At 33.0% G+C, this 16,014-nt stretch overlaps 1 protein-coding gene across 1 annotated transcript in view; it reads left to right on the top strand.

Annotated features, from left to right (window-relative positions):
* Positions 1-16,014, top strand: part of CADPS2 (calcium dependent secretion activator 2) — a 613,966-nt gene that overhangs the window by 468,567 nt on the left and 129,385 nt on the right. The window contains 4 exon segments of the mRNA XM_049771072.1: positions 2,029-2,130; positions 7,732-7,795; positions 11,230-11,353; positions 13,567-13,587. Coding sequence (XP_049627029.1) covers positions 2,029-2,130; positions 7,732-7,795; positions 11,230-11,353; positions 13,567-13,587 — 311 coding nt within the window.

Genomic DNA, 16,014 nt, shown 5'->3' with positions numbered 1-16,014 from the left:
GCTTATTCAGTGGGCATTTCTCATCAAATAGAGGAAGAAAAGAATGCTGCCAGTGTTGCAGAAAGACAAATAAATAAAAGAACCCTCATTAACTGTTAGAACTGCTTTATGGTACTGCCCTTATGAAATAATTGTGTAGACTCCTCAGAAAACAAAAACTTAACAAACAAAACCATTTTTATGACCCAGTAATTCCTCTCTTGGTCATCTATCCCAAAACACTAAAAAATCATCCATACTATATATATATATATATATATATATATATATATATATATATCATGGACACCTATGTTTAACAAAAGAATATTCACAATTGACAAGGTCTTAAAACATCTCAAGTGCTCAATAACACATGCCCTTTGATAGTTCTAGCAAATAGAGTATTGATCTGTGGAACAAGGAGAGGAACCTTCGTAGAGTGATGCTGAGTTACTGACCCTCTAGTGGTGAAGTAGCATTGCAAGTATAAAACAATAATGTGGAAATAGATACAAATCACATTACCAAATTAAAATAATTAGTTTTTAAATAGTATATGAAAAAATTAATAATTTGCTCATTGTGAATTTACTTTCAAGAGTAAATTTTACTGAATAATGACAAAGCATTATTTATAATTAATAGGATTTTTATTTTCCCCTCCAAAATTGTTTATATGACAATATGAAACCATTATTCATTATTCAAAATGCATTCCAATGAAATAAGTATAATTGAGATAGTATCAAATTAAATTAAATGAGATTTTCAGATTCAAGAATGAAATAAAACATTTAAGTTTCTGAAATAAGCAGTTAGTCTACTTTGTCTACTGGAAAAATATCATAATTAAGTGATACTTTGATTTGCATTAAAAATTAATTATTTCAGTAGACTGGAAATAATTTAGGAGTCAGGTATAATTTTAAAATCGGATTATTTGATCTAGATTGTTTATTGACTAGTTTTAATGCATCAAAGATACCCACACACATCCATCTATGTATGTTACAAAAAAGTGGAACATCAAAAACCTTGTAGAGATTATTTGAAACATTCGTTTTTCTTTGCTTTTTATCCTTGTATTTATTTATTTGGAATTCAAACATTAAAAAATAGCAAGCTGTAATGTAATGACAATCTTTTGAAAATAATCTTCTGAAAAAATAAGAAAATTAAGAAATTATTAGTCTAATATTGTCAATTGTAAAATATTAATTTATTGAATTATATGCTTTAAAGGAAAATTAATGTATTTTAATCTTTAGTTCACATAAATGATTAAAATTTGTGTGTCCAAATTTTTAATTGTTATAGAGTATGATAACATTACTTTAAATATAATAAATTCCAAGTGTCTGCTATTAAAGTTTCCTTTCAGTCCAAATCACAGCAAAAGATTTTTGCTTAGTCTTTCTAGTTTCTTTCAAATATTTTAATGTAAACACAGTTTGCTAACTAAAGATATTTGGTTAATTACCCACCTGTCTTGGAAAAAAATAACTAGTCTTTTTTGTATATGTATTATTATTCAAATATTTTTCTATATTTGCCTATATGTTTAAGAAAATAAATAGCATTCCATATATCCAAATAATTCTGTTTTTATAATCTGCAGTTTCACAGTTGTTTAATTTTTATTGGGAAAATAAATGGTTAAATACAATTTAGCTTGCATTCAATATTTTTTTATTTTTCATTTAGAAGATATTCATATAATTGGTCAAATGTTTGGTACCACAACAAAACACTTTTCACTGCCATTCTCAAGGACTAGTCATTGTTTTCTATGTATCCGGGAAATATTTATTGTAATTCTTTACCTTGAAGGCCAACAAAAAGAGAATAATTCCATTCCATTCATTTCAGGTCAGAATATGAAACAAATGACTGCAAATATTGTCAGTCAGCTTCTAATGTAGATATAAGAAATATGGATGTTGTAAACCACTATGCATTTTCCTTATTATTTGAATTTTTCAAGAAAATATCTGTGCTTATATAAAATAAATGTTCTGAAAATATAAATTACTAATTATTTTTCAGACCTGATGGAATTGGTACTGTTTCAGTGGAAGAAAAAGACAGATTTGAAGAGATAAAAGAAAGACTTTCTTCCCTATTAGAAAACCAGATAAGCCATTTCAGGTATATTCTTCATTTGCTAAAATGTTGATTTCTTCTTCCTTCCGTCTGCCCTCGGATCCTCTACATATTTAAGCCTTTCTGTCCTATTTAAGAATTATCTGTAGCTTTTCCTTCTTGACCTACAAAATGTTATCCTGACTCTTCATTTTGTGGTCTGCTTCTCACTTGCCACTCATTTCCACCACATACTAAAGTGGCATCTCACCGACACCAATGCCCACCACTATAGTCTCTATCTACTCTAGCTAGGTTCCATTTGCTTGATTCTTCCTCCTAGCGCCCATGATACATCTCTCAATTATTAGACAAGAAGACTCAGTCCTTCCTTTATGAAGGAGACTTTCTTAATTGATTTTTCTTCAAAGACTGGAAAAGCTGTAGTTTTTAAGCATTTCCCACCTGTACTTGACTTTTATCATAGATATGACATACATTGGCTTTTTTATTTGTCCTTGTCTTTTTTATTTGCATTCCTTAAGAATGGGGTCACAATGTCTAAGTTCCTTAATGAAAGCATCTTTTGAGGGGCTGCCAAGACAATACACAGGTTGAGAATAGAGCTTACATAGAGCTGAGTCCAGTTTAAATCAATATGGAACCTCAATGTATATATTGAGGAACCTTTGATTGATATATATATATATATATATATATATATATATATATATATATATATATATATCAAACTACATATGGAACCTCAAACACTTCCAGGAGTCATATCTGTGCACAGAAGCCAGAATTAAACGCTAAGCATCATTGGGTATGGCTTAACACCCAAAAACAGCAGAACGAGTAGAACAAAACTATTGATTCTATAAAATATATATAAAATTAAAGATAAGTATCTTAATAGTATGTCTCTTTTTCTGATTCTATTTAGGTCAATCAAAATCTATAAATTAAAAATAATAGACCAATATATTTTTTATCACTCTTATCATTAGTTCTTATAAAATGCTGCCATACCAGTGTAAAGGGTCTTACACCATGCCTTTATTTGGTGGTTATAATTATTTATAAATTTCTAATAAAAAATTTAATAAGTTCAATTCAGTGTCTCTGAGAACAGTCTGAAAAAACTGTTGAACACTTGAATTGTTGTATAGATGATGGTGCTCAGTTTAATATATAATAAAAGATGCTTATGTTCTGTGATTTAAAAAAAATGATACTTGCCAAGCTAAGGTTGGACTCATGCAAGACAAATGGCTTACCCCTTTACCATCTCTCTGACTCTTTTAACAGATAATTCAATAATAGTAATTTACTCAATGAAATTTGCTTCCAATATTAGTACTCTTTAGGGAAATTCAAACTAAAGCTGTACTTACACATTACTCTGAACATGACTATGTCTATAGAATCTCTTTTTGACATGAAGCATGTAAAATGGGATAATCCACTTTTTAAACAGTTTCAATAAAAAATGAATGAACATGTGCAAGTTTTCATCTGAATATTTATATAAGCATTATTCATACTAGCAAACATATAAAACAGATGTTAATGAGTAATAAATAAATAATATATTAGAATAATTCTGAGCAATAAGACAGAACTGCACATAGTACTATAAATGAATATCGGCATAACCATAGAATGAAAAAAAATCAAACCACAAAAGTACATTTAGTATGAATTTATTCTTATATTTATTTATCAAAGATGCAAGTGAATCCAAGTGAGAGAATACAGGTAATTAGTGGCCTGCATCTCATGGGTAGAGAAGAATTTTGAAAATCATATGTATGTACATTGCATGGTCATTAATCATAGTGTTAACTTTCACAAATGTATATTGTTGAAATAAGTCAGTTAACCCAAAATGGATTCTCTCAGACCCAAAGCCTTCTTATCAAACCAACACTCATTTATAATCTCAGTTTGGCAAATGGAATCTTCAACCCTCAGAAATTCTTTGATGAGTACTAGGAAGGCAGTTGTTTTGCCACCAGAGTATCACCTAAGAACCTTTGCAGTAACAAGGGCCCTTTTTGCTAGAATAATGTCCTTGCCCTGATGACTTCTGGCTAGAAAACTACGTATTGGTTTGAGTTTTGTGTTATTTCTCAAAGTGTATCTATCCAGTAGATTTCATGCTACTTGATTTGGATTGTCTTGTGCTTTCACCTTAGTGACAGTACAGCAATTAATACACTTGCCTAGCACGCAGCTATCCTGGGTTTGATACTCAGTACCACATATGATCCCCCTAATACTATCAGAAGTGAACCCTGAGCACAGCCATGTGTTCGCCAAAACCAAGCACATCTTTTTTTACTCAAGCAACTCTATAAAGTCTTACTATGCCTAATATATTATCAGTATATATCAAAATAGGGGCCGGAGAGATAGCCTGGAGGTAAGGTGTCTGCCTTCCATGTGAAAGGACAGTGATTCAAATCCTGGCATCCCATATGGTCCCCCTGGGCAGTTTCTGAGCATAAAGCCAGGAGCTTCCAGGTGTTACCCAAAAACCAACATATATATATAAAATATAAAATATATATAAATTTATGTACTGTATACTTTTATTTATGTGCAGTTTGATTTGTGTCACTTCCTATCTAACTAAAACTATTTAAAATAAAAGAAATTTGGAGCTAGAGCATTAGTACTGAGGGTAACCTTGAACAGGTTAACCCTAGTATGACACCTGGCAATGCTAAAGTGTTACTTTGTGCTTGGTGACCACTCATGGAAGGGCTTTGGGAACCATATGGTATGCTGTGGATTGAACCCTCGTCAACCATATCCAAAGCAAGTACCCTACCCATTGTAATATCTCTTTAACCTCAGGAATATTACTTTTAAATCAGCCCCAACGGAGAGATAGCACAGTGGTATTTGCCTCGCAAACAGCCGTTCCAGGACCTGGTTGGTTCGAATCCCGGTGTCCTATATGGTCCCCTGTGCCTGCCAGGAGCTATTTCTGAGCAGACAGCCAGGAGTAACCCCTGAACACCGCCGGGTGTGGCCCAAAAACCAAAAAAAAAAAAAAAATCAGCCCCAAATGTGAAAGGCAAATATATTACTTAGGACTAGGACATGGGAGAGGCTGGCATTAAGAACTTTGTTTTTTCTTCAAAGCCTTTTAAAAGTGTCCTCTTTTTGTTGTTGTTGTTGTTGTTGTTTGTTTTTTGGGTCACATCTGGCAGTGTTCAGGGGCTACTCCTGGCTCTAAGTTCAGAAATCGCAGGCTCTGGAGACCATATAGGATGCCGGGATACGAACCACCGTCCTTCTGCATGCAAAGTAAATGCCTTACCTCCATGCTATCTCTCCGGTCCCTAAAAGTATCCTCTCTTTTTTTAAAAAAAAAAATAAATTCTTTAATTGAATCACATTTAGTTATACAACTACAAAGTTGTTCATGATTGAATTTCAGTCAATGAACAAAATCTTCCTTGTATCAAAAATAAATTCAATTTTTACAAGTGAATAAGAAAAAGAAACAGGTAAACTGTAGGGCAGGTTTGTGCAGCTCATTTTTTGTGTAATTATCTTATTAAAGTAGAAAATGGTGAGTAAATGGACTTTACTCAGATTTGGTATTAAACTTGGTTGACTTTTATTTGATACTTGTTTTCCACTTTGCTTCACTAATGGATAACTGAGTTTTAAAAACTCAAAATATTTATTCTCAAAGTCAGAATAAAATGATTTTCTTCTTTTAAAACTTGTTTTGTAAAGATTAATTAAGCATTTATATAGTTATTTTCTGTACTTTATTGATTCAGGATTACTTGTGCTCTGTAAATGTGTTGAATTATTTACACATCAAGGGCAGCTAATGTTAATTCAGAACATACCCACTGGGACTTCAGTGCCCTGAAATCTAAATGTAATCTGGGGATCAGTAACATGCCATTCATAAAGTGTGTCACCCACAGATTAATGGAAATAAACAATAGGAAAGACAATAGATGGATTATGCAAATATGGTGAGAAGATTTAAACTGGGAGGGAACTACAAGAAACCAGTCTGTGTTTTTATTTAAAGGTGGATTATGTTTTATGACATACAAAATGCTTAGACTACTTTTCTAATTTATTAACAGCCCTAAAAAGTACTCTACACAACACTCTATGATAATTAATGATGTGACTTTTACCTGTGGCAGGAGATTTATAGATTATGTAGAGGAAAGATTAAAGCAAAGAAAATTTAGATACTTGAATGAAATGAAGAAAATCCTAACTAGATTTTGTGACATTTATTTGCATATGTCTGAGATTAATGATAATTCCAGAAATCTGACATTCAATATAACTATTGCTTTATGAGAAATCCTTCAAAATTGGACGTAAAATTAAATATTCTCTTTTCACGCTGAGCCAGATTATATTTATTATTAATTAAGCCTTAAAAATAATCTGACAAGCCCCTCAATAAAAACAAAGAGACTTTTGAGGGGCAGGAAGCAAACTTCTCTTCAAATCTTTTCAAAGATTTTGATCAGAGCAGGAGAGCAACCTCAGGATGACAATCCAGCTACATTGACTCTTGAACTTGGGCCAGCTACTGTGGAAAAGGAGAGAGTATTTGCTAAATCTTCTTGAAGGCATAAGAATGGAGGGGACCTGATTGGCCTTCTGTACTTTTTAAGTGGAAAGTACTTGAAGAATGACTTCTTTGTTAAGAATAAATAAAACTGTCACCACATGGTGGTAACATTTGAGGAGCCTGCTTCCTCCCTGCCTTTGACCCTGATTTTCTTCCTTCTGGGGTGGGTATTGAGGATACCTGTTCATCAAAATTTTATACCAGTTAAGCAGTCAAAAAACCGATTAAGATTTGTAAGTTTAGTATGGGGAGATCAGAATTAGATTTCAGCACAGTCAAATATATAAAAAGGAGGAACAATCTATAGCTATATATGTATGTTTATATATTTATGCTCAGAGTTTTCTTCTGGATCTGTGATTAGGGATTACTTCTACACGTGATTAAGGAGAATATGAGTAATGCTAGGATTGAATTGAGGTTAGTTGATGCAGCACACATGCTGTATCTTTGTTCTTTCTGGTCCTCCAAAAATAATTTATGAGAATAATTCTCACACAAATAAAAGAGACTGTTTTGGAATAATAATAAAAATTACATTTATGAAATAATAATAAAAAACAATTCTTTAACAAGAACTATGGAGGTAGGGAAATCGATTTGGTTTGGTTTTTTGGTGTTTGAGCCACTTCTAGTGGTTCTCAGAGCTTAATCCTGGCTCTGCGCTCAAGAGTCATTCATAGATGTCCTCATGAGGCCATATGTGATGCCACATATTAATGCCACATAGTGATGTCACTAGGGTCAGCCACATGCAAGAAGCAAGCACCTTACCCCCATTTACTATATTTTTCCCACTAAAGGTTCTTTTCTATTTCCCATATTCTTTCTGTACACATATCAAATCTTGAGGTCCCTGTTTCACATTGAACATCTTGTTCCGTCATGAAATGAGTAAATGTTTATGATTGACACATTCCTAGTTAGTAGCATGCCATATTAACCAACTTTCATTGTTCCTTAACTATGACAAGTGACAGAATAGCAATATAGAATTTTGTCTTTGCCATTAATTTTCTTTTTCTTTACAGATACTGTTTTCCTTTTGGACGACCTGAAGGTGCTCTAAAAGCTACACTTTCACTACTTGAAAGGGTATGTTTGAAGATTAGTTTGTAAGAAATATTTGTTTTCCCAATTGTTGTATGTTTTGGTAATTGTATAAGGGACACAACCTTGTTACTCACAACTGCCATGTGCCCTAAATCTGAGGTTCTCATCTCTTCTTGCCACATTAAGATTCCATATATTTCACTCCTTCGCTGAAGTCTTACTGAAGACTGTCACTAGCATTCTTTGTTGAGTTTATAATAATATATGTTTTTATAGAATCCATGTTTCTCACTGTACCTTTTCCCCTAAAGTAAATATTTGCTTTGCACTTACATACTGGTATCTGTCTTCTGGCCCACACAAGTCTTTAATTTTCTATCCCAAGAATTTTACTTCTATATGTCAGATATCCAACCCCGTAGGAGTCTGTCATTTAAGAGTCATCATTTCTTTCATTCTTGATTCATCTTAGAATTAATTTTCATTCATTTTGTACAGTACTTGAATTTATAAATTGTAGAAAATCATTTGCAATCAAATACATTCTGTATTCATGCCTAAAGGTTACATTGCATGCTAAAGATCATTGTGATAAATGTGTACTCCCACATGCAAATGTGGCAGAATGTGTTAGAAATAAAGTATTATTGTTCTCAAACAGTTAAGTGATATTCAATTCCTATTCTTTATATGTGTTAAAATGAATTTCTAAGGACCATTTTATTACTGATTTATCTAGTCCCAAATTGTTGACCTCAAGCATTTGGTCAAGTTCATTTTCTCCCAAATTAACTACGGACATTAGTTTGTAATTAGACTGTTATTGAATGCAAATCATGAAAGACATTGTTTAGTGACTTAAAAATTTGGAATATACAGACAATCCCTGAGGGCTCAAAGGAGACCTCTGAAATATTGGAAGTTTCACGCATATAATGCTGTCTTGTTTTTCAGTGCTGTGCATTGGGAAATAGGAATAGAATTATAGAAATTACTTGTTTGGGATTTTTTATCTAATATTACAGGCTGAAATTAACTCATTATATTGGCTCAAGTGTCATTGATGCGAACTTTTGGAACAGACATCTAGGCTACAGAGCCTAACCTTGCTCTGTTCCATGGTAGAGTCAGATCCCCACTTTCTCTTCAGAGAGAAGAGTTAGTAATAGCACAGATGTCTATATGACCCATACAGACAGGTGGAAGGATGAACACTGAACTTTATTCCAGTTCTAACCACTGCCTTGTCTCTCAATGAATTAGATCAGAAATGGGAAGGTCTTTTGTGATTATCTATTTTCATGTCACTATGCTAACTGACATATTAGTAAAATAGAATATGCAAGTGATTTCTTGACATATAGGATGTCTTGAGGAGAAACAAAAGCAAGGAGTAAACAAAGGTAGTATCTTTTTTTGTACTTCCCATTTTCTATAATTTGCCTAATAAAGAATTCGCTCCTAACTACCTCAAATTAAAATTCCAGCTTGAAAATAATATGAAATGGTGCCTGATTCTATCCCTAAATTCACCTCTAAATCAGTTATATATAGTCTAATTTTAACAGTTATTTCTGCTATTTAAAAAGTGGTCATAAGAAACCAAAGGTTCATGGTTTTTATATGGAACCAATTTAATCTTAAATTTAAATGTTATTATTAATGACACTAAAATTATTGTAATGGAAATATTTATTTTATAACTAGATTTTTCTTGGTTCAGATAAGTCTAATTGAAGTGTCAAATGTCAGTATGTTAAATAAAGATTTTTAATAAAAGAATAGGAAAATAATTTGATTGGGTAGGAAAGGTTTAAGAGATAAAGTTAAATGTTTTTTAAAATAAACATTGCCTAACAAAATAAAAGCACATTATCAAGGATCATCAGTGTTCAAATAACTAAATAATATTATAAAATTTATAGTATTGAGGCTTCTTGGAAGCAATGAAATGATAAATAATTTCATTAAATCATGTTATAAAACTGAGTTATCTTGATATTCTTGAAGTATTTCTATTTTTTCTTTAAATTTTAATATGTTTTTAATTGAGTTAACATGCACTATTCAGTGTTTTTGATGGTTGAGCTTCAGTTATACAGTGTCCAAAATCTGTCCTTCACTAGTGTGCATTTCCTGCCACCAATGTTATCAGATTTTTTTTCCTTTATCCTCTTGAAATATTTCTTTCAAGATAAAGCTCATAAGAAAATAAGAACACTGAGAAAAGTATGCATTTTCTATATGCATAATTTGCCACATTTTATCATTTTAATGTTAAGCAAGGAAATGTTTATTAAAATATGGAAAAATAGGGGCCAGCGAGGTGGTGCTAGAGGTAAGGTGTCTGCCTTGCAAGCGCTAGCCAAGGAAGGACCCCCACCGTCCCATATGGTCCTCCCAAGCCAGGGGCAATTTCTGAGTGCTTAGCCAGGAATAACCCCTGAGCATCAAATGGGTGTGGCCCGAAAAACAAAACAAAAGTATGGAAAAATAGAGTTTGAACAGTTTAATTTTAACTTCTGAGCAGTTTATCACCAAGATTGGTTTTTTTGTTTTGTTTTGTTTTGTTTTGTTTTTGTGGTTTTTGGGTCACACCCGGCAGTGCTCAGGCGTTATTCCTGGCTCCAGGCTCAGAAATTGCTCCTGGCAGGCACAGGGGACCATATGGGATGCCAGGATTCCAACCGATGACCTCCTGCATGAAAGGCAAACACCTTACCTCCATGCTATCTCTCTGGCCCCCACCAAGATTGTTTTAAGGAAAATTATCATTGAGTCATTATAAAAGTGCTTAAATATTTTGGATTCTGTATATAACTGCTTTACTTTCCCATTAGCAATTTATGTAAAGAAAAAGTGAAAAGTACATTGCAGAAACCCAGAGAAAATATTTTTTTTGTTTTTGTTTTATGATTGCAGAAAGTTTCTTTCTTGTATTTTAGCATTTAAGACTAGTCATTTTAGTAAGACAAAGAAGTTTTCTCTTGGCTGAAGCACAGCAATCAAATATAATAACTGATAGTAGGGAACTTGGTTTGTAGAGCTCAAGAAAAGTTTTTATTCTTACAAAATTTTTGTTATTTTCATATCTGTTCATATCTGTTGGCAAACGGTTTTATAAAGTTCTCAAATTAGGGTTGTGCAAGACAAACTTTGTTATATGTCCCAAGGACTAATTCTGACCTTAAACAGCTGCTCTAATGGTGTTGAGGGTGTCCCAGGAGGAAAAGTGACAATCACACTCAATGGTGGCTTGGCCTATGGGAGGTTTTGATATGCATAAATGAGGCTTAAGCAGGAGAAGCTAAAGCTGGGGAAACATTCCTAGTTGTGAAGTGTAGACTCATTACTTCCCTCCAAGCTACTTAGGATACCTCCCTGGTAACAACAGTCAGGTATAAGACAATGCGGGTAATTTGATTTTAGATTTTCATGAATCAGTCTCAAGATCGTCTTTCACCCTCACTCTCTAGGTTTTAATGAAAGATATCGCCACTCCCATGCCAGCAGAAGAGGTGAAAAAAGTGGTCAGAAAATGTCTCGAGAAAGCTGCCTTGATCAATTACACTAGACTCACTGAATATGCCAAAATTGAAGGTTAGTACAGTGAACAATTGCCAAAGTGGCAGTGAGAGCCAGACATGCCGATTAACTGCATTTTCTGTGAGAAGTCCTTTCCTTTCCCTAGCAAACCTGTATAGTAGCAAAGGGAAATGTCTCATTAAAATCTCAGCTGGTGAACTGAAGAGCTTTTTCCTATTCATTGCTTTAATATGCCTCCTGGGACTCTGCTTGAATGAAAGACCCAGGATTCGTGCTTAAGTTGTTCTTTGTTCTTATTTTGAGTTTTCAGAGAACCAAAGGTGTTTTTATGGGTTATATTTTTTGGCATAACTGGAAGTATGAATAACATTACCACTTTGTATTCTTTCCTAATCAGTAACATTATAGTATTACATAATTTATTTTCTGTTCTACAGTATCACTCGAAGGAGAAACTTGTTGATTATAATAGGACTGAAATCAACTTACAAAATTCCCTGCAACTTTTAATTACTTGTAGTATATTGATGTATTTGAAAGATTAGATCTCTTGAGAGGACTGTGCATTTCTTTACCTTTCTTTTACACTCCCTTCATTAAAGAAACTGAGATTTAAAATATTTTAAAGTAAATAAAATTTATCTTTTGATATAGTTAAAATAGAAATGTCTTAAGATTCTTTGCTCTAATTTTGCTCTAATTATCATAAAATAGCTTGTTATGATATAAGTAGTAGTATGTTAAAGTAGAAAAAAGTTTTTCATCCTAAATCCTATCTACAAATAAGTTACCTATTTAAAAATGTATCTCATAATATGCATGTAATCTTCATGAATTACAAGTTTCTTAATTAGTTGCAATAAAAATAATTGTCTCAAAACTTAGGAAATGAAATGATTGATTTTAAGTGTCTACAATATTCTCTAAATTTGATCAAGCTTCTAACAAGCCTGGGATAACCAGCCTCCTGCTTGATTAACAAAAAAAAAAAAACCACATCCCATCACTATAGCAACCAGTATTATATCACGGGACTAACAACATGAAACCTCCTTAGTTACCAGTTTAACATCATTAATTATGATATCATGTTGTGTTAAAGCAAAAGCAATGAATATTAGATCATTTGAGAAAAATATGATAAACAGAATGGTTTTCCCATTTTGAATACTCATTCAGATTTCATATTTTGGGACTATTTGAGTCTTGTGACCATGAATTGAAATAATTTGGTATGACGTATGTATGTTAAAACCTTTTAAATTGTCAAAGAAAAAAATCTCGTTGACCATGTAAATAAATACTATTATTTTATTCAATTATTATGAACTCTATTTTTTTAAAAATTCCCTAACTGCTTTAGTTAAGTTTTTCCTGCTATTTTTCCAATTATTTTTCAATTATTATTAACTATTTTTTTAAAAAAATTTCCTGTTTGTTTTAGTTGTTTTTTCTGATATTTTTCCAAGAAATTACAAGAGATGTAGGATATTTCTATATGTATTTATGCTTTAGTCACAGAATTCATGAACAAATAAATAATCTTATTGTACTTGTACATAGCCTCTTGGCTTCTTTTGGTAATGAATTGAAATTATATGTTAACAGTGATCATCATAAAGTTATTGCTATTCCTCTGGCTCACACATAAAAACAGCTCTTTATGACATATAAAAAGGTCGATAATAAATGGACAGTTAACAGGGAACTATCTCATTTCTGTCCTTTGTCACCATTCTTTTATATGCACTCTAAGATTACTATTGTAGCAAAATTTTATAGACTATAAATTAATTTTATATTAATCTTGTCAGGTAGTATTAGCAGTCTTCTTTCAAAAAAATATATACTGAATATGATCAGAAACAGTACTTATTTTCATTATCTCTCATCTCCTTTTATATACTTTGAAACAAAACCTTTGTACTTTTCCTATTTTTCCTTTATAGTAGGAACAAAGACCAAGAACTAAATCAGATTAAGATTAGAAATGGGGACTGGAGAGATAGCATGGAAGTAGGGTGTTTGCCTTGTATGCAGAAGGATGGTGGTTCAAATCCCAGCATACCATATGGTCTCTGAGCCTACCAGGAGCTATTTCTGAGTGTAGAGCCAGGAGTCACCCCTGAGTGCTGCCAGGTGTGACCAAAAAAAAGAAAAGATTGAAAATGGGAAGTGGGCTACTTTTCTGTGCTGATTACCCATATATATATATGTGAACAGCTTTTGCCTTTTTTTCTCTTAAATTCTCTCTTCTTATGTTTTAGGCCCAGCAGAAAAGGAAACAGGTAACTAACATTTGTGCATGCCTGTGCTGTACAGTGATGGTGTGGTGTTTTGAAATTGATGAAATTAGTTGTCTTTTTGTTTTTTAGGACTCCTATAAAATTTCCTTTAAGATCAATGAATAAGTTTTTGAAAGAATTTGATTTTACTGGAAATGTCACCATTAAATATAAGTAATTTGTCTGTAAATGCTTTAGCATTATTTTTATGTAAATTCAAATCAATCAAAACCTGAGTCTGTTTCAGTGTTCTAGATAATATTTTGAACATGGACATTTATCTTATTTGGAAGCTATTACCCACATTCAAAAGTCTATTGCCAATTGAAAAGAAAAAAATATTTTTTTTGAAAAAAATAGCAAAAACCATAAATAATACTTAATAAAAATAGGTAATTTTAACTTTTGAAATTATTAATCATATGAGCAGGAATGAGCAGAATATCTGAAGGTCCATTCTTAGACCAGTTGGTAAAGTCCTTAGGGTCTCTGAATATTTTACGATTTTGCTGCTTTTTTTGTTTCCTTTTCCTTGTCCCATATCTCTGTGCTAAACAGTTTAGCACAAACCTCATCTCTTTATCTTGCTTACTCTTCAAGCCATTTCCAAATAGGTTCTTTATTAAACGTATTAACTTTGATATCCCTAGCACCCTTATTCTGCAGTTAGCACAAAGTGATTTCTCAGGACTTTGGAGAGACAGGCAAGTTAGTTCTAGCTGCAGTTTGCTTACCCTAATGATAAACCATTTTATTTCTATTTTTCTCATCTAGTCTAATTTTGCATCTAATATTGTAGGAAATAGGTTGCTTGGATAATTTTAAACCAAAATATTTTTATCGAAAGTTCTACTTTTTTTTCCTACCTTCCTAATTTCAATGCTAGAAAATATCAGGAACAAAATAATGCTCAGAACCAGGAAAGGGAGAAGGCAATCTTGCCTATTTGCAATATTTGAAGCATACTTTTGAAAAATTAACCCCTGCTTTTTCTCCAGAGTTATGGGCCCACAATCCATTATAAAACAGCTGCCTTGTGTTCTTTAACGATCTTTTTTAATGCTTACCTGGCATTTTGTCTTTTACAACTTTCCTGTTGTAGAAATATTTCCTATCTAATTTGCAAATAAAAAGTGCAGGGTATTTTGTCACTAACCTCCAATAAGTAAGTTGGTCTACTGGAACTAGAGTTTGATGTCCTAGGTCCAACCTACAGACACTGGTCCTTCCCCTATGAAATTGAGGGATCACAATACATATAGTAAACTGCATCAAGTGGATAGAGCGTCAAGCCACCATTTCGACTTTCAATAGCGAGGACTGCAGAGAAGTACCATTCTTCCTGTACTTCCTCATGCCACATAAGCATTATTGCCCTCGCACACATATAGCATACAGACTATTTCTCAGCTATAAACACAAGTGGGGGGGGAATAATTTTTATTAAGGTCAAATGCTTATGTAATAGGAAAAAAGCAGTTGGAGACTCAATAATTTAAGTGATTTGAATGGGAACGTTGTTTTCAGTTGAACAATGTTATATAGTAACAGGAGAGGATTTTTGTTTTGCCTTTTTTGTGTGTGTGTGTGTGGTTTTTGGGTCACACCTGGCAGTGCTCAGGGGATACTCCTGGCTCCATGCTCAGAAATTGCTCCTGGAGGCACGGGGGACCATCTGGGATGCCGGGATTTGAACCGATGACCTTCTGCATGAAAGGCAAACGCCTTACCTCCATGTTATCTCTCCGGCCCCAACAGGAGAGGTTTTTAAGAAATTTATTCCAAATCATTTAGTTGTACTTTGTAGCAAATACGAAGCTACTAAATGTTTCAGGGTAGGCTTTCTCAATTGGAAGCTGCATAGGCCAAGATTTTTCATGATTTTTGTCATCTCTTGACTGTAATCAAACATCTTTTTTATTTAAACTACTTCAATAATTGCTTAAACAACTCTACACAAAAGGCAGTTTGCTGGAGTTATGCATGAGAGGAGGTCAGTTTTCCGAGTAATGCCTTGCATAATGTTGTACTATTGCTATTGAAATCCAGCAAACCTATAATTTGTCCGCTTGCTCTCACATTCCACAAGCCTCTCCTGCTTGTCCCTAGGTGACCCTCCAAGGCCATCTGATTCCAGTTCATACCATTATTGGATGTAATACCTCAGCCACATCAAAAGCCTTTTTTAGAACCTCTTTTTCAAAAAATACTAATATTTAATCCTAAAAGCAAACACATTTGTGCCAGGAACTCTTAGGAGTATTTTTCATATAATCATTCGTTTTTCAGTTGTTTGTTTTGGTTTGGGAGATCACATCTGGTGATGCTCAGGGATTACTCCTGGCTCTGCACTCAACTAGTACTGTTGCTGGTACTTGGGGGACTATTTTTGATACTGAATATAAAAATCTGGGACTGCTGCATGCAAGG

The sequence above is a fragment of the Suncus etruscus genome, chromosome 1 (genome assembly GCF_024139225.1).
Source record: "Suncus etruscus isolate mSunEtr1 chromosome 1, mSunEtr1.pri.cur, whole genome shotgun sequence".
NCBI classification, from domain to species: Eukaryota; Metazoa; Chordata; class Mammalia; order Eulipotyphla; family Soricidae; genus Suncus; species Suncus etruscus.
Note: the sequence above shows the minus strand (reverse complement) of the source record. Positions and strands in the feature narration are given on the sequence as shown.